This window comes from Pituophis catenifer, unplaced genomic scaffold (assembly GCF_029215685.1).
Source record: "Pituophis catenifer annectens isolate HBS135680 unplaced genomic scaffold, rPitCat1.0.hap2 SCAF_3, whole genome shotgun sequence".
Lineage (NCBI taxonomy): Eukaryota > Metazoa > Chordata > Lepidosauria > Squamata > Colubridae > Pituophis > Pituophis catenifer.
In genome coordinates this window covers 159,066,555-159,086,462 of record NW_027256883.1, presented here as the reverse complement: position 1 = coordinate 159,086,462, position 19,908 = coordinate 159,066,555, and the positions used below count along the sequence as shown (strand labels likewise).

At 39.6% G+C, this 19,908-nt stretch overlaps 2 protein-coding genes across 2 annotated transcripts; one reads left to right on the top strand and one right to left on the bottom strand.

Annotated features, from left to right (window-relative positions):
* Nucleotides 1–2,421: 2,421 nt before the first annotated feature.
* Nucleotides 2,422–9,462, bottom strand: LOC139315263 (selenoprotein Pb-like). Its single transcript, XM_070941399.1, has 5 exons — nucleotides 9,377–9,462; nucleotides 6,955–7,195; nucleotides 5,816–6,028; nucleotides 5,118–5,256; nucleotides 2,422–3,814 (listed from the first exon to the last, which is right to left on the bottom strand). Exons 2-5 carry the CDS (start codon nucleotides 7,173–7,175, stop codon nucleotides 3,590–3,592), a joined length of 798 nt encoding a protein of 265 aa, XP_070797500.1. The 5' UTR covers nucleotides 7,176–7,195; nucleotides 9,377–9,462; the 3' UTR covers nucleotides 2,422–3,589.
* A 7,991-nt stretch (nucleotides 9,463–17,453) lies between these two features.
* HPDL (4-hydroxyphenylpyruvate dioxygenase like) lies at nucleotides 17,454–18,695 on the top strand. Its single transcript, XM_070939611.1, has one exon. The coding sequence runs from the start codon at nucleotides 17,454–17,456 to the stop codon at nucleotides 18,693–18,695; it is 1,242 nt and encodes a 413-aa protein (XP_070795712.1).
* Nucleotides 18,696–19,908: the final 1,213 nt, after the last annotated feature.

Below are 19,908 nucleotides of genomic sequence, written 5' to 3'. Positions count from 1 at the left end.
AATTTGTTATGCCCCAATTGCGCTCTTAATGACATCCTTGGCCTTTAGCCAATATCCAAGCCTGCATTGCCATCCCTTTGTTCTAAACTCTGCCTCTGAATGTACAGCAGTCTTAGGAGCCCTACTTGAATTTCTTAGGAAGCCAGCTTGAACATTCTCCAGTTTCCGCATAGTTGAGATCTGGATTTAACTACTATACAGAGATGCTGTGAAAAGGTCTTAGCTTCAAAGCAGCTGGAATATTTGGGGTTCTTCTAGAGCAAAAGAAAGAGTGGACTGCTACTGAGCTCCTCTGAGCATTCAAAGCAACCTGAGAAATGTAAGTATGTTGTTTCCCTGAATAATACAGCACAACTCTCAGGTACAAGGAGACGGAAGTGTTCGATTATGTGTCCTTTGAAGGTCCAGTGAAACTTTTTGAAGGCCTTGCAAACTGCATGATCTTTTTTTTCACATAGTTAATACGTAAAGAGCCTTCTCTACAGAAATGGACCAATGATTCCATGGCTCTTAATCTGATATCTACTGGCCCCTAGTCAGTTTTGAGGGTGTAAAACTTGCTAGTGGCATTTACTACTATATTAATGTAGTAATTTAAAAAATACTGGGGGCAAAATGCATCCTTGTTTAACTCCTTTGCGAGCTGACATAGGTAAATGAGAACAAGTAGTCCTTGATTTATGACCATAATGGATCCTGCACATTATGGTTTCAAGTTGTGACAGTTATAAAGTTTTGTGACCAATTTTGCAGTGGTTGTTAAACAAACCCATGGTTTGCTAGGGCCCGGTTTTACCAAAAATCAGAAGTAAATCCTGGTTTTCAGAAAAAATATCATAAAATGAAAGTATGTGATCATAGGAAGGTGCAAACAGTTCAGTGGTGGATTACCCCCGGTTTGGACCAGTTCTATAGAACCGGTAGTAAAACTGGTGGGAGGCTCCGTCCACTGACCCTGACATAATGAGAAGCGATCTGCACATGTGCAGAAGCTTCTATGCATGCACAGAAGCAAGGCGTGTGTGCTTGCTTCGCTCATGCACGCGCGCAATCCCATTGCAAACCAGTAGTAAAGGTAAGTAGATAAATTGAGGTCTACCTATCTATTTTTAAATGAAATGGGAGAGTATTATTCCTTAACTGAATACAAAGCTAACTCCCTGAAACCCTGTTGAAATCTTCTCTTTTCTTCCACTAGGATGTTATTTTCTTCCAGCCAGTCTAACGGGGTTCCAATAAAGAGGTCTAGCTAGATGTTACTTATTGTATTATGTTAAACAGGCTCATTGGGCAGTACATATAGTCCTCGACTTATGACCACAATTGAGCTCAAAATTTATTTTGCTGAGAAATTTGTTAAGGGAGTTTTGCTCCATTTTACCACTTTTCCTGCCACATTTGTTAAATGAATCACTGCAGTTGTTAAGTTAGTAACCCAACTGTTAAGTGAATCTGGCTTCCCCATCGACTTTGCTTGTCAGAAGGGGATTGCAAAAGGGGATTGCATGACCTTGGGACACAGCAACGGTCATAAATATGAACCAATTGCTAAGTGTCTGAATTTTGATCACATGATCAAAATGCAAGGGGATGCTGAAAAGATCGCAACTGTGAAAAACGATTATAAGTCACTTTTTTGTGTAACTTTGAATGGTCACTAAATGAACTGTTGTAAATTGAGGATTACCTGTATTTCCTTGCCCTGAAAGTCTACAAGGCACTGATAACTTTCACAATGGAGAAGCCAGATTCACTTAACAATTATGTTACTAACTTAACATCATTAGACAGCAACATCATTGGGAGGCAGGGAGTCAAAAACAGCAAGAAGGTGGCTGAGACTATTGAAGCTCCAGCTTTTTTAAAAAAAACATGCATCTCTGGCACAATTTTAAAAACTGTGGGACTTCAATCATGCATTTGCAGCTGAGGTCCTGGCTGCTTTGACTATGCAGTTCATAGTGCTAGATAATAGCTGAAAAACTCTGGTTCAAAATTCTGTTCAGTCATGAAATCAACTAATCTTGAGGCAATCAGTCAGTCTAGCCAAACTCATAGGATTTTTGCGCAAATAAACCAGAGGGGAAAAACATGTATGTCACCTTATTGAGGGGGCCAGGGGACAGAGATAGTTTTTTAAAAAATTTCTTCTGAGTGAACTGCTGTTATCAAGAAAAGAAGTCAGTTAAAGGTTAAGCTTTTGCAAATATTTTCTAATCATGTTAACCACACTCAGATAATTCAGGGTCTTTGTGCAATTTGTTGTAAAGGCAAACAAGACATAAAGAGCTAAAGTGGAAGAATATCAGAAGATTTCGATAGGAACTCATGACTGGAATAATTTTTAAATTTGGTACCCGAAGCAAAAATTGATTTGGTCATATTTATTTGTGCACGTGTTTTAAATAAAAGACCTTGCTTTAATTTGTAATGCTTCTGATCCATGAAGATATTGAAAATGAAGATTTCAAATGTAATTTCAGATAGTTTATTTCCACCAGAATGCAGTATTATTTTTACTCGGTACACGATGTGTCCATTTTCATTACTTTTGCCAATATGTCAAGAATAAACTTTCTTCATCAGTTCATCTCATAATGTTCTGTCACTTATTTGAGCTTCACTCCAAACCTTCTGACTACATACGGTGCAATGTATATAGAAGCAAGTAACATTTCTGTAAACCCAGTTAATTACATTTTATTCTCTTGATTCTGGCAAGAACCCAGGAACACCACATAAATCACAATCCTCAAATTAGCCAGGTCCATGGATATTAATTTGCCAAATTTATTTCCATTGCCCTCACTTAGTCTGTCACCCTTCCTCAAATCCTAATTCTGATCCTCATCCCATCTTTCCATTTTAGCTAACTTACTTTTCTGAACAGTTTCAGGCTGCAGTGACTACAATATTTAGGTTACACTGCATACTTCATTGAGTGCAGAAAAGTAGGAAATGTAAAGGTGGGGAATCAAAACTGATTTCCCAGCAGCAGAAGACCAAGTGCATACAGACGTACATTAATCAATAGAAGATAATATTTGTAGCTCAGGATTGAACTGTGGTGTCCTTGGTGCTCTCTGTGCTTTAAGGTTTTCTTACAGATGTTTCATTACCAAACTAGGTATCATCACATGGACTTCCAACTGCAGCCAGTGCTATCTAGGAAATTCTGGAAGCTCAAGTCCACATATCTTAAAGCTGCTGAGGTTGAGAAACATAGCCTAGAAGATAGGTATGGTAATGAGAAATACCAATCTGCGCTTCCACAAAATAGTCTTCTGAGAGACAATGTCTGAAACGTCTAACTCTTCAATTTATGGGCTCGGCCCTTCCATTAAATCATTCGCATTCAGGTTAATTATCGGTTACACCACAATGAAACAAAACCTATTATAGATTAATATGATGTTTGTCCCTCTGGAAATAATTTGGTATACTCTTACTGTGAGCAAACATGGAACCATTCCTTCCTAAGATGTGTAAATTTACTCCTTAGCTATTTTTATATTGCTTGCTTAATTTTTTTTAGTGTAAGTTTTTGGGGATCCTAACAGTTGAGAGTTTATTTCCATACTGTAGCCATTTAGTGAGATTCACTTGTGTGGTGGTTAACTGAGGGGTTTTGAGAATGGAGGGATGGTTGGCCTGTGTTAATTCCCCCATGATGGGAATGGCTCTGCACTACGTGTTTGAAGTTAGGCGCTTCTTGATTTTTCTTTTCAGGCTGGCTTTTCAAAACTTCCAGGCTCTTCACTTTGTCTCTGGGAGCCTCAGTTGTCATCACAGGAGTACTTGCTGTGTTATTCACCTGTGAAATAGCAATAAGCTCTGATATATTATGAGATGGACTTAAGATGAAGCCAGATGGCACAGTTTAAGGGTGAAAGAAAATGACATACCATATATTATAATGAAGGGATCTACTTGCTGCATGTTTATATTTAGTGTGAACAAATATACTAACTGCCAAAGTGAATTAGTTTTGCAGAATACGTTACCAGTCATCTAGCTAGCAAATATAAATTATTCTTCTGGTGACTCGCTCAAGGCCATTTTCCTCATTTTAAGAAAGTGGTTTTAAAAAGTAAGATTCTTGTACCTAGGTGATAAGACTATGGATTTTACACATAATATATTTAAACAATTTGCTCAACTGTTTTATCTCTGCTTCGTAGACTATGCCCTAGTTGGCTGAATTTGCATAACAAGCTAAGACACAAAGAAACCACATTTTGATTTGGCAGAATTGAACTCGGCCATTATGGCAGAAGATACAAGTGCAGTTCCACAATACATGTCACAGGAAGGAGGGACAAGAAGTGCAAGAATACCCTGGCATTTTAATACAAATATCTACTACTTAATAGATTTCTCTCGTCCCAAAGCATTTTTGTTTTATTATATTTACTTCCTATGTTAGATAGACAAATAAAGACCAGATGTGCAGAGAGATAACCTTCAGGTTGGCATGTCCTTTAGCCTTGACCATCATTACCTGCTCTTCAACCTGATTTATAACTCCTACTCAGCCACAGTAGGTATTGACATAGCATGCTGTGCAAATCAAGTTAACTGCTTTTTTCCACCAGTCATGGTTAACCAAAGGATAGCTTAACACAATGTGTGGATTCAGCCAATATGTATCAGAAACAGACCTGGATGTAAATAATTAAATCTGGGTCCTTTGTGTGTCTTTGACTCTAAAGTTATTCTTTCAGATCCTTCAGCTCCGTCCCTCCTATTACAGTTAAAGATACAATTGAAATACTCCAAATACTTGCTTGTTCTCGTATACTGCAAAGGAAAATATGAAACATGCCTTCCCTTTTACTGTATTTCTTTCATCCTCATTGTATAAAGTGTGCAATCAGAAAACTTGGAGAATTCTTACCCTGTTTTCCCCAAAATAAGACATCCCCTGATAATAAACCCAGTCGGGCTTTTGAGCGCATGCCAATAAGGCCAAGCGCTTATTTCAGGGTTCAAAAAAATATAAGACAGGGTCTTATTTTGGGGGAAACATGGTAAGTATCAAAAAATAAGCTGAGCAAATAAGAAATGTCCTGCTTAAATGGGAGAACTGCAGAGAGAGAGAAGACTTAAACTCTTACCTCCTGGCTGCTGTTCAGATAATACCAGGAACAATGGCCACAATAATCTTTGCCGGATGTGTAGCGCACAGCTGCCTCAACATATGGTAAGTGCAGAAAACTGTATGGCAACTGGATGTGGAAAGTGAGCTTCCTGCACCTGCAGAGCCCAGATGCCATGGAAGAAAAGTGCAAGAGGTTTATTTCAGAACACATGAAGGTCCATCCATGCATGAGCAGAATATAATTTGGCTGAGCTGACATTTTTATCAACGACAGAATGAGAAGAAAAGGTCCCTCTCCAAAGTCAAGGAACATGCCTCTTGCCTGCTTCCCTCTACTGTACGTGCTCTATAGACAGTTGTTTTGCTTTTAAGTTTTAGCCTAGTCAGTTCCTTTCAGCCCCCACTGTAGAATATGTAGGAGATGACCAAGCTGAGCCTAAGGGAGGGGCCAAACACAGCATTAGTCTTGAGTCTCTGCATGCCTCCAGGAAATCTAAGTCCAGCCCACCTTTTGAATGCCTTTTTATCTCCCGCACATTTCTCTTGACCGTTAGTTGGTCAAACTCTTGTAGAGAGCTTAAGGTTGGATTTAATCTTTATACTCATTTGAATTGCCTGAATCTCCTGGGCTTGAGAGAATCCAAGAGTGTTATAATCATGTTGTATCTGCAAATCCACTTGAATGGATTCTTCCCTGTATCAAGTACCACCAACCTGTCATATACCAGAAAGTCATCCTTGTTGCCCTGTAGAATTTGCCAGACATCAGGTTCCAGGATTTGTTGCTGGTAAACTGGAATGCCTTTGGGAGCATGTCGTTTGAGCTCCCAATACATTGCCCTGGAGGAAGGGGTTTTTTCATTCACAATCATGAAACTGACATTGGCCACACCATCGCCAGACAATTTCTCTCGCAAGCTGCCAAGGCTGGTTGTAAAAAGAACAATAAATAACATTTAGGAAATGACATGCACAGATGTAATTCCCAGCTCCCCTCCCTCCATCACTGATAGTGGAAATTCAGATGTGTTGGACTGCAACTCTCATCGTTGGTTAGGAGTGTTGATATCCAAGACATCTTGAGGCATTTAAAGGTAAAGGTAAAGGCTCCCCTCGCACATATGTGCTAGTCGTTCCTGACTCTAGGGGGCAGTGCTCATCTCTGTTTCAAAGCCGAAGAGCCAGCGCTGTCTGAAGATGTCTCCATGGCCATGTAGCCGGCATAACTAAACACCAAAGGCAAACAGAACGCTGTTACCTTCCCACCCAAGGTGGTCCCTATTTTTCTACTTGCATTTTTTACGTGCTTTCGAACTGCTAGGTTGGCAGAAGCTGGGACAAGTAACGGGAGCTCACCCTGTTATGTGGCACTAGGGATTCGAACTGCTGAACTGCCAAACTTTCGATTGACAAGCTTGGTGTCTTAGCCACTGAGTCACCCATCCCTTGAGGCATTAGGAGGGATAAATTAGGAAGGATGCCTTTATAATTTGGGATAAAATCTGTAGAGCAAGAGACACCACTTTATTTTATGTCTCATTAAATGGCCTGTTATTATAGCTGAAAGTTTTTAGAGATACCTGAATGCACATTTTGCAGTATTGAAATTCATGAATTAAGCTACGGCTATTCTTCTTTGTATATCACATCTTGCACATTACAGTCAGGGGCTCATTTTATATTTTGCTGAACAGGAATTGATGGAGAATCAGTCTTTTCAACAGTTTAATTAATGCTGAGTTCATTTCAGTATTTTCTGCAGAAACCTCATTGCCCAAGATGAAGATGTGGTTTCTGTTTAGGCACTTTATAGCTCTTGAAGCAAACAACCTTGCTCTATGGGCTGAACTCACCTGGCTGCTTGCTTGAGACAGAACTGTCAGCTGGCCTTCAAAAGGACTACCACTGTCACCTGGCCCTCCATTCCAGCCATTGGGTCTATGCCATTTATCTTCCAGAGTGGGGCCGGTTGGCATATTCTGGTTTGGTTCTCAACCACAACCCCTTCTGCTACTGTAGCAGCAATCACCAGTCCCAGCAGCAAGGCTTTTGTGGTCAGGGACAAGTAGCCCATCCTGACTACTTCCCTTTAGCCTACAAAAAAAGACAGCAGATTTAAGGATCTTTTCCAGAAAAACCACTTTCCATAATCTATTTTGCATCACAGAAAATAAGCAATGCTATCCCATTATGCAGTGGTCTTTAATAATATATTGAGGGTTGCAGCCTTCATGTTTGAGGGAAAGATTCCAACAGACCTTCTATCTCATCTACTATAGCTTTTATCACTTCAGAGTTACCTCAAGCCAGCTCTCTGTTCATGAAACCACTGATGCACTGAATGTTTTGCAAATCCTTAGTACATCCGTATCAACTCATCGTGATATTCCCTTTTGGGCACAGTGCAGAATAAGAATAAGAAACAGTTTTCAAAAGAAATTAAAGACATGAGATAAAACAAAAGAAAATGAAATGTAACTATATCTAATTTATCTACTACACCTACTACGCCTATGGGAGAAAGGGAAAGAGAGAGGGAGAGGAATGCTAAAAGAATGGGAATACAAAGGTGAGAAATGAACTCAATTGGTCATATCAAAAAAAAGAGGTTTCAAAAAATACAGAGGAAAATTACATGGGTTGAGGGAAAGGGAAAGAAAATGGTGGTTGGATGTAGTTGATAAGATCAGCAAATGCATTCTCTGCAGCTTTTTTCATTAATTTCCCATTAACATGCTGACAAGCAAAATTCTGGTCTGCCAAAAAGCAGTGCTGCACTTCCCAAATTTTTATCATTTTCACTTGTATCCTTTCAATCAAAGCTGAGCTCCCTCATTTGTCCCTTTTAAATAAATAAATAAACTTTATTGTCATTGTATGTGTGTACACAGTATACACATACAACGAAATTCACTTAACACTCAAAGACCAGGTCCAATACACATAATCCCCAAACACACTCCCACCCACCACAATTCCCCACCCCTAAATCACCCAAACATCCACACAACAGACCAAGTAATACTGTCCAACAGCTCACTGATGGTGGCCCTTTAGTTCATTGTTGAGTGCAATTATAGCTCTGGGATAAAAACTATTCAGAAAACGTGTGGTCCAAGTTTTAATTGTTCTGTATCTTCTGCCAGAAGGCAACAGTCCAAAAAGATTAACAGTTAAGTTTAGAAGATACATTTCTATTGAGTGAAATGGATGTTCAGAATTCCAGGAAATAATTCTGGGGCTCTAAGCAATCGACTTGGGTCCCACATATTTAGCTTAATAGAAGTCCTGATTTCATGAAAAAAATAAATTAGGATACATCACAAATAACAGAAGAACAACCACAGAGTGCAAATAAAAAACCCAATATTTATTTAGATGTTCTGTCCGTAGAAAGAACCAGAGTAAATCCTCTTACTTTGGACAAATTAAACAATTTTCTTTGCCAATAGTCTTCTACTACTATCAGCCAGACATAATGTCCGGAGCATTAACTGCAGCTCTATTACAAACAGCAATGTTGACATACCCAGTAACCATTTACAGTGTTTTCCTTCCCCCACCTACCTGACACTATACAACCTGTCTGCAATACCCACCATTGGCCTAACATTCCTCATCCCTTCAAACATGCTCTTTTCTCTCTTCCTGCATTCAAGAAGATAATCTTGAGAAGGGCAGGATGCCATGCTGAGAAAATACATATGAAAAAAATTATTATATCTTCTTGATGCAGGATTCAAAATCTGTCACACTGTTAAACATTGAGGTCATCTGATGGAAATCCCAAAAGTGCTTTACAAAAAGCAACTGGACTTTCTTAGGCTTTTTTTCCCCCTTTTGAAAAAGTTTTGTTTCTCATCCATGAAGCCAAAAAACTAACAAAGCCCAGTTGCCTTTTGAAAAGCATCTTTGGGACAACCATAACCTGGATGATTGAGAATCTCTGTAGATCAGAGGTCTTCCAACTTGGCAGCTTTAAGACTTGTGTACTTCAACTGGAGTTGAAGTCCACAAGTCTTAAAGCTGCCAAGTTAGAAGACCTCTGCTGTAGGTAGTCTAATGGAAAGTGATGTCGTATCAAAGTTGTGCCCTTTAGGAGCAAGTCAAGATGGCGACTAGGACACAATTATGCTTTTTTACTTCTTCATTTAGGTCCTCCTATCTACCCCATATTCATAGTGGTAATCTTTCTCAGTGAATCAATAGAAAATCCTTAATCATCTGCAGAAATTAAATTCCATATATAGAATTCCAAACAAGGTCATACGCTACCTTTTCCCTGGTGAATCTTGCCGCTGTTCTGCTCTGTCCACTGAGAAACCTGGGACCCTCCTGATGTTTGCTCTGATGGGTCTAACCTCCCAACTCTGCACTGACCCCTAGTGTAGGTTAATTTTCATTCCAGATCTCTCCACCCAGAAGGGGTTGGGAGAAAGGAAATATCTGGGGAAGAGCCAACTACAGGCGTGTCCCTGGAGATATTCATAGGATTAGGCTTTGTATTTACCACTGCCTGCCTCCCAGCTGTACTTGTTTTTTCTCTCAGATTCATCACATACTGAAGTGAAAGAAATACTGTGCAGCACCAGGCAGTGTAAGTAAGAAAATATAGCTTTGAAGGAGGGCAGCAACTACTTCCTAATATTTTCCAATATATGAAGAAAAATGCTAAGACATGTTAACCAGCCTCACTATGAAGCAAAGGAGGCACCTGTTATAAATGTTTCAGAAAAGGCAGCTTGTCTAGCAAAACATTGTCATGTGGACATTTTATTCCAGGTGCAATTATAAAAATATCTCTGCCTGATGAAAAAGTAAATCTGTAGGGCAGGAAAACTTATTTTATATTATTAAATTTATTGGCCACCCATCTTACCACAGGGTAACTCTAAAATGAATAAATAAAAAATACCCTTTCCTTTGCATTCCAAGTTCTTGCTTCCTCTGAAACATTTGGAAAGGCAGATGGAATACTGAATAATTCTAAAATCCTGTAATTGCAGGATATAATTCCATCTATTTCTAATAATGAAGGAATAGTGTAGTTCCTTTGGAGCCCAAACAGCATCACCTAGGCATAAAGAAATTATGCTTCCCTGTGAAGATCAAGCTGGTTTCCTGTTTGTTAGGTTTTTACAAGTTCTAAAGACTGAGCTTCCTTGGAGAGACTTTTCCCAATTTGAGGAGTTGCCATCTTTTATCTTCTTGCTATTCTTGTACTAGTGATGTAATTTTATTTTGGTTTCTGATAAGTGAGATTACATCAGCATACAGATATATCTAATAAATAAAATCAATTTGCTAAGTCCCAAAGCAGCAGAGCCTATTGTCTTCATACCAGGCTTCAGAACATGCTTCAGTTTTTCAGAAACATCCAATCTGGCCAAATCTGGAGAACGGATATTGAATATTTGCTTGTGCTATCTAAACTGGTACGTTTACTACTCATTTTCATAGTAAATTGAAGTGACTCTATACTAGGCACCATCCTACACTGAAAAGTCATTTCTTAATACTCCGAGTGCTGCTTGATTCTAAAATATACTAAAGCTAGAGTTCCTGAAATACTCAAATATTTGTTTTGTTTTGGCAGAGCAAACTATGTGAACTCAGCTACTGAGTTCAGTAATCAATGCTTTATGGTTTAGTGCAGTGTGTGATTCCAGTCCAAAGATGGCTAGTTGGTACAGACAATCATGCTGACTTGGCCTTGAAAGTCAATTATTTTATTTTTAGGGTACTATTCAACTGAAGAACAGTAACATACAAATCAAATAAAGTGAATATTGGTTGTGGTTTGCATGACATGCTCCACATGCTACTGCATGCACAACACCATTAACCTGCTCCATGTATAGATCTTTAATATACCTGTTTAAATCCCAGAGTATGTCATTCTAAATTATTTTTAACATAATTGAAATAATTTATAGTGCTAGAGGAATATTATTATGTGAATACAGCCATTGAGGAAGCCATTACTGTCATTTTATTGGGGCTCTTAGATACTAACTTCTGTAACCCATCCCGGCTTCAGTCAATTGACACTTTTAAATAAATAAAGTCCTTACCACCAGTAATTGGGATTGGGAAGTCCATCACTAAACGACACGGATTAAGGAGCAATGCCATTGGACCATGTCAATTTATGATGGCAGTTCTGGCAGTCCCAGTTGTGATCCTTAGGCAAATCCTGTGCAGTTGGCAATGTCCTGTGGTCCCATGATTGCCATTTGCAACCTCCTGATGGCTTCCCCATTGATTCTGGTTGTTGAAAATTCAACTTTGGGAACAACTATAATCACAGCTCAGCTTTTCCCCAAATGTGCTCACTCAGTTCAGTGCATGCTAGGGTCTCTCATCTGCAGACGAAATACTCATTGCCAGCATCCTATTATCTAGAAAGTGTTTGCTGTAAAACGAGTCAAAAAGATCAAGGGTCAAAAGCAATAATGAGTGAACTGTATTAAGCAACAACAGATCCAAAAGTGCATTTAAAAATAAATGCTTAAAGGAGATTAGGGGGTCAGAATTATGTTACCACCAAGTCTCATAATCCAGAGATTTATGAAAGAAAGCAGTGGCATCTGCTCTTAAAGGAACAACAGGCTCATATATTTATTTGTGAAGTAATAGTGCTAATGCCTCAAAACACATTCAGTGATTTTTCTTATCACTGAAAATAAATGGTACCTATACTTTAAAATATAATACTTTAGGACTAGGATGTGAAGCCACTAAGAGCATTTCTGACCTTCCCTTTATCTATGCATTTCAAAAATACAACCAGATATCTGATTTTTATTTTTTTCCTGCTTCTGCCTTGCTCTAGCAAGTTTACCAGTAGAATATTTTGAGATTAAAGTTACAGATAGCCCTCAATTTATAATCACAATTGGAACCAGAATTTCCGTTGCTAAGCAAGGCAATTGGTTAAGTGAATCATGCCCAATTGTTTGACTTTTTTCTATGGTTGGTAAGTGATTCACTGCAATTATTAATTGAATCATGGGATTATTAATTGAATTCAGCTTCCCTCATTGACTGCTTGTCAGAAGCTGAGAAGATCGCAAATGACAATCTATGGTGCTAGAACACTGCAATTGTCTAAATAAATACCTGTTGCCAAGCACTCTAATTTTGATCACATGACTGTGGGGAGCTTGTGACTGTTGTGTGAGGCGTGGTCATAAGTCTTTTTTTCAATGCTGCTGTAACTTTGAACAGCTGAATGGTTGGAAATCCAGAACTACCTGTGTTAGGATTTATAATAAGAGCCGCGGTGGTGCTCTGGTTAGAATGCAGTTCTGCAGGCTACTTCTGCTGACTGCTGGCTGCCTGCAGTCGAGTCTCAGTGGCTCAAAGTTGACTCAGCCTTCCATCCTTTCGAGATCAGTAAAACAAAGACCCAGATTGTTGTGGGCAATATGCTGACTCTGTAAACCACTTAGAGAGGGCTGTAAAGAACTATGAAGCGGTATATATGTCTATATGCTATTGTTATTGCTATGGTTCAGCTGCAGATCATGAGAATGACCACTAGATGGTAACAGAGTACCAAAATCTCTCTTTGCTGCCATCTAGTAACTGTGGGCTATCAGGCAGTCCTCAACATTCATTTTATTTATTTATTTATTTTATTTTTATTTGATTTATATGCCGCCCTTCTCCGAAGACTCAGGGCGGCTTACAATGCGTTAAGCAATAGCATTCATACTTTTGTATATTTATACAAAGTCAGCTTATTGCCCCCACAAACTGGGTCCTCAACTTACCCACCTTAGAAAGGATGGAAGGCTGGGTCGACCTTGAGCCTGGTGAGAATTGAACTCGCAGTAATTGCAGGCAGCTGGATGTTAAATGCTGCCTTAGGAGGCATTAGGAGGCATTAGCCTCCTACGCCACTCAGGCTTCATCATTCTCTTCCTTGCCCGAGGTTTAAACCAGGGGTGAAATTCAGCAGGTTCTGACAGGTTCTGGAGAACCGGCAAATACCACCTCTGGCTGGCCCCAGAGTGGGGTGGGAATGGAGATTTTGCAATATCCTTCTGTTACATATAACTGCTTAACGTTACTTCCCAGTGGCAGAGTAAGGGTTAACCCCATCCATCCCCTAGACCTCCCCCGATCCCTCCTTACCTTGGTCCCGCCTCCCAGGTATATAAGGTATGGTCCAGGGATCCAGATCCACTTCCAGACGTTTACCTGTAACAGAAACATCTGATTAATAAAGAAACTTTGATTCAACTGCATTTAGTGTTGGAGTCATTGGGTAAGATCCTTGGAAACACGTAACACCTTCCCCCAGGAGTGGGGAAGGAATGGGGATTTTGCAGTATCCTTCCCCTGGAGTGGGATGGGAATGGAGTTTTTGCAGTATCCTTCCCCTAGAGTGGGGTGGGAATGGAGATTTTGCAGTATCCTCCCCCTGGAGTGGGGTGGGAATGGGGATTTTGCAGTATCCTTCCCCTGGAATGGGGTGGGAATGGAGATTTTGCAGTATCCTTCCCCTGCCACGCCCACCAAGCCACGCCCACAGAACCGGTAATAAAAAAAAAATTGAATTCCCCCACTGGTTTAAACCCTGGAGGAATACAGACACCTGTATTCTTTTAAAATTAATTTTCAAGTTTAAAAAGTACAAGCCAGTCTCTTCCAAGAGAGAGGAGCCGCATGCCTTGCCTCACGTAGCGCCTCATGTTTTCTTTCTGTGTTCTAATTGAAATCTGAAAAGGAGGGGCGGAAGCTTAACGGCAAAGCTCGGGGTAGCCCTGGATTCTCCAAATCCTGTCAAATGCAGTGCAACTGCCTTTAGGCGCAATCCCATCCTCGGAACATCTTCCGCTTCCGTCCGTGCTGCGGAGCTGCTACTTTTAAGGGTAAGGTCGTGGAAAAGTTGGTGTTGGTGTTCTTCCCCCCGCGGTATAAATTCATTCCCGGCTGGAAGGAGAGAGAATAATAAATACGACTGGAGAAATAAGGAGTTCAAATCAGGTGAGAGGCGAGGGAGTGGATGCAGGGAGTCTCTGCCGGGCAGCAGCAGATGGAATCAGCACGCGGCAGGGCGCCCGATGGGGAAGCGGCACGAAAAGAGGAAATAATTACGCTGCCGTGTAAAAAGAGTACGAGTAAAAAAAAAAAAAGGAAGAAAGAAATCCTTGTTTTTTCGAGTGAGAATGAGGAGTTGGGAGTGGAATGGTTTGGATAACCATTTAGATTTATTGCAAGGGGGGGGGGGGACCCTCTCTTGTTTTGCAACTTGTTCTCTTGAGAAAACCTGATTTGTTTTTAAAGATAAAGGGGCAGGTACGGGAAGTATTTTAAAATGCAACACGTTTTAATCTTTCATCTCTTCCACCGATCGTTCTAAACAACTTGAAAGGCAACATGCTTGTCGAGAAAACTCTTCTAGTAGGGAGGAAGGAAGGGAAGGGAAATTAGAGTAGGAGAGAAGGTAAGACAGGGGGGAAGAGAGGAGGAGAAGGAGAAGGGAAGGGGAAGTAGAGAAGAGAAGAAGAGGATGGGGATGGGGAAAGAAAGTAGGAAGGGATAGGGAAGAGGGAGAGGGTAGGTTTGAGGAGAAAGATTGCTGTACAATAAAAAAGATGAAGTGGAAGAAAGGCAACCCCGAACAAACAAATATAAATACATTAAGATAAAGAATGAATTGTTTAAGAATAAAAGAGAATAAATATGAATAAACAGTAAAGTTAGAATCTAGGGGCAAACGAAGATGGTGTTTATGTATGCAAGTATAGAAATATTGAGATATGATAAAAAAAGAAAAAAGGGGGGAAAACGATTTTGGCAAGAATTGTAATTGAGTAAAATGTATTTGAATTCGATTAATTGTAAAAGATAAGAAATGACCAACGCTCTATTCAAAAAAAAAAAAGATGTGGGTGAATGTGGGAGAGGAGAAAAAACCAATAAAACTTGTTTGTTTGTTTTTTTAAAAAGAGAAAACTCTTCTTTTTAAAGCAGCAGTTTGTATATATTTCTTACTTGTAAGTAAGCCCAGAACTTGTTTTCCTCAAACAGTCAAAGAAACGATAACTCTAAAGCAGGGGTGAAATCCAGCAGGTTCTGACAGGTTCTGGTAGCGGAAATTTTGAGTAGTTTGGAGAACCAGCAAATACCACCTCTGGCTGGCCCCCGAGTGGCGTGGGAATGGAGATTTTGCAATATCCTTCCCCCAGGAGTGGGGAGGGAATGGGGATTTTGCAGTATCCTTCCCCTGCCACGCCCACCAAGCCACACCCACAAAACCGGTAGTAAAAAAAATTGATTTCACCACTGTTCTAAAGGAAGTAATATGACCAAATAAAAGTAATATTTAAAATGACAATTTTATTGCACTGTGATAGGACGGAGCCACGCATCACTGCCCACTTCCTGGAGAGCTGCTTGAAGATGACTGTGGTATTCTTCACTATCACCACAAGCCCTCACTAAAGTCTACTTTTTGGTTCATGGTGTATCTGAAGAAAGTGTAACTGTAGGAGAGGAAGCTTCAGGCCAAGAAGGTAGCTGTGAAAGATCAGTGTTTCAATGAGTCTAAAAGGTCAGGAGGTGACATGATGTGAGGAACTTCCAAACCAACCATCTGGCCCACAAACTCAACAGTTTCAGCATTTCAGTCTGAAGGATTATATTTAGTACCATTTCAGATATATGCATCTGAACAAGAAATCAATTGGCTCAGCCACAGAACAATAATGAGGGCATTGGGATCACATAGCTCTGAGCTGCATAAAAGAATCCTGTAGGATGTGAATCTATAGTTCAGAGTCAGAGCAGCTTCCGATATTTATTTTAAGATATATAGCATGAGATCATGTCTGACTGATTCTGGATGGGTGCAATGGCGTCCTATGGAAAAAAAACCAGTTTTTGATCAATAAAATGGTTCCAATAGAGATAAATATATTCACTTATATACAATGTGAAGTAAAGTTGAAAGATGGCTCAAAATAGTAGTGGAGAAATGAAATGAACCTAACTAATAAAATGGACGTTACATTCTTTTCTTCCCTGTCTTTTAGAAGAGACCAGGCCAAACCGGTTTCATCCATTTGCCTAATTCCATAGAATCCTCCTCACCAGCTGGCAGCACAGTCCAAGGACAGCCTTAGCAAAAAAATTTGCAAAATTGCAATTTTTCATCTATCAGTCGATGACCTGAATATTCCCTCTTCCTTTGCCTTATAATAGAACTAATCCTAGTTATACTGATAAGGACCTAGGATTTCCTGTCTTGCAGCCCCCAACTTGTATAATTTTTTTTTGCCTTCTTATTGTTCAAAGTCCCTCTTTCTTGTAAAGCCGGCATCCATGATTGGTTGTTATGTTCCTTCTTGACGGGATCCATGGCAAAGTGTACTTTTTTTTTTGTAAAAGTTTTTTTTTTTTACACTAACAAACAATGCATTTTTTCTGAACAGAGTATTGGAAATTTATACAATTTTTGGCTGTCTCCAACACAATTTATATATTCCACTTTTTGCCATAATAATCTTTCTCTAATTTTTATTTTCTTTTTCTTGTTTCTTCTAATAACCAATATTACCATTCGCCCTAATCTCTAATCTTAATCAAATTTAATTATTTCCCTTACTTTCTCCAAGTTAAAACCCTTAAATTTGAAATTCTTTTCACAACATAATTGGCAAAGTGTACTTAAACTTTACATAATAATATCCATGTTTCTCATATTGTCATATATAAAACTGCACCATATCACTGTATATGAATTTCTTTGGCTGCTTGGGGGTGGGACTGAGTGGTGTAAATGTTCACCCAGCAGGAGCCAAGACACTTTGTTCATAACTGCTGTGATAGTTTTGCTGTTTCTATGTATCACCAATTGTGTATTCTGTTATCTGTGAATGTCCTGTTCCTCTCCTTTTCTGAGAGGAATATTCTGGGATAGGACGACAAAGTGAGCAAAAGGAATTTAAGACATAAGTTTTCTTTATTGTGTTTGAAAACAGAATGTGGCTGCATCTTAAAGAATTGAAAGTGAATTGCTGATTTTGGCAGGACAGAATGCCTGGACAAGTTCTTGCAGTTTTCTTGGCCTGCTTCTAGGGCTGAGAGAGTAGGATTGGCCCAAGGTTAATCAGCTGGCTGTGTGCCTAAGGTGGGACCAGAACTCGTGTCTCTTTGTTTCTAGGCTTTGTTTCTACACCAAACTGTCTCTCCCTATGAAATATGGGGGCCTTTCATTTGTGCAATAGATCAGGGCCCAGTTTCCTACCTTAAGATATTGATCTGGACTTTTTCCTTTTTGTTTTGTAGATTTAATAGCAAAAGGAGTCATTGCAACTAACCAACCACAAATTTCATAATGTCTGCTGTTCTGAAGCGGTTGTGTTACATTGGATTCCATGTTCTTCAGGGCCAACAGTTGGCCAGTCACCTGATGCAAAGGTTTGGCTTTGAGCTGTTTGCTATACGGGAAACAGAGAGGAAGAGGCAGCAGGCTTTCCGAAGAGGAGATGCTATTTTTGTTGTCAACGAAGAGCGGGAGCTGACTGAGAAAAAGTTTTCATCTTCAGATTTACCTTCAGACTGCTATAAGCATAAAGGGATCCTGTATGATGTGAACCTGCAGTACAGAGTCAGTACAGCTTCCAATATTTGCTTTGAGGTAGAGGATGTCCCTGGAATCTCCCGTAATCTACAAGAGAAAGGCTGCAAGATCCTTATTCCTCCCACCACGGAAGCAGATGAAAATGGCTTTGTTACTTACTCTGTAGTGATGTCCATTGTGGGCAATGTCAGCCATACTCTTCTTGACCGATCCCAGTATGGTGGGCCATTCCTGCCTGGTTTCTGTGAAGTTGAAGTTTCCCCCAAGAAATTCCAGAAGGAGAAGGAAACCGTACATTTTGACCACATCACCTATGCCTGTCTGCAAGGTAGCTCACAAGCTGTGCTGGACTGGTACAAAAACTGTTTTGGTTTCCAGCGCTTCTTCATCCACCATCAAGATGATGCTGCAGAAGGCTTTCGAATTCAGGGGGAAGACATGGGCCTTCGTCTTACTGCCATGCAATACAGTGATGATCGATTGTCACCCTCTGAGCCCGACTGTAAATTTGTTCTGGCTGAGTCACTGCCAAGGCAAAGGATGGGCCAGGTGGACACTTTCTTACAGCAACATGAAGGAGCTGGCATCCAGCATGTGGCTCTTTATACTACAGACATTGTAAGTACTGCTGCAGCCATGGCAAAGTCAGGAGTAAGCTTTTTCAAGCCACCTGCATCATATTACAATGAGAAAAGCAAAGAGAAGGAGATGCAGCAAATTGGGCAAGATCTTCAGCTCCTGAAAGACTACGGCATCCTTTTTGATGCAACAATAGCTGACAAAGGACAGGACAGTAGCCCTAGCCTGCTTGAGAAGCAATACCTGATGCAGATCTTCACTAAACCTCTTTTTACAGAAGAGACCTTCTTCATAGAACTCATTGAGCGCCATGGGGCTGCAGGTTTCGGTGAGGGAAATGTCCGTGCTCTTTGGAAATCTGTTCAGGATTATATGGATCAGCAGGAAAGACCCACTCTACTTGAGAACAAAGCCTGACAGAATGTTCTTTATGTTTGCTCAGAGGCGCCTTGAACTGCAAGATGGGCAGCAAATAAATTTAATAAATTATAGCTAAATAATATAGTGCTGCCTCAAATTTGTTAACATAGGATTAATGCCCATATTAGAACAAAGCATATAGACTGATTCGATTCAAATATGTACCTATGACAATATCACACTTGAAAGCACATAGGTTTTTGCCCTGCTAGTTGAACTATTGAATTGGTAATTGACTTTTCTTTAACAAAGTACAAAGGCCTAAGGGAATGGCTGTTATATTTTCCCTAGGAAGAGAGAAATGCTCTCTCTATTAGAATAAGTGACTGCTATCTGCAGAACTCCCCCAGTGTTTGGGATCATGGAGTTCAAATCTGAAAAGGTGCAAGTTTCCTGTTGCTTAACTACAGTACTCTTAGTGAAGAAAGTTACCAAGTTAAGTAAGAAAAAAGTCTCAATGAAGACAACCAAGCTCAGAAGACACAAAGAGCAAACTGTGGACTACATATTTTCTTACTATTGGAAGAAATTCAGTTCTCTCTGTTCTTACCTTCTTGCATCCTCTAAATTTAGTGTTAACTAGACAAACAGGAGGCAAGTGTATCTGTTAGCCATTCTCACATGAATCAGAACATCTTTTTAACAATCAGAACATTTATATACAGATGGAATGTAGCTATTATTATGCTATTTATACTCCTAAAATGTGAAAAGAACCTGACTTAAACTTTATCTAATATGAAGAACTCTGAATAGATGTTGTGATTCTCAAAATATATTGCTAATAAATCTTAATATATGTCCAAAATTGTTCTGTAGAAGGGCTCTCATTTCAAAATCCTTTGAATATGAAGAGATTTACTTAATTCATTTCTTTAGATGTTATTGGAAAGTATCCATGGTTTAATTAAGTTAATGGTTACTCCTATTAATGAAGCATCAGCTACATCCACTTGCTGTTACTGAATGCTACTGAATATTATTGAAAGTGGTAGTGAAGTGGTAACTTGTCCAAATATTGGAGGTTCTTGAATATATTGCCTTGGATAGCAGAGTCATGTTTCTCTTTGCTAGAACAAGTGAAACAAATCATTTTAAAATACAGAATGGATTATAACTCTGTACACTGTATTTTGATTGAAGAATCAGGGGGATCAGTTCACTTTTCAACCTCATTCTCATCAATTTACTAAGTTTTGAGAAAACAGCT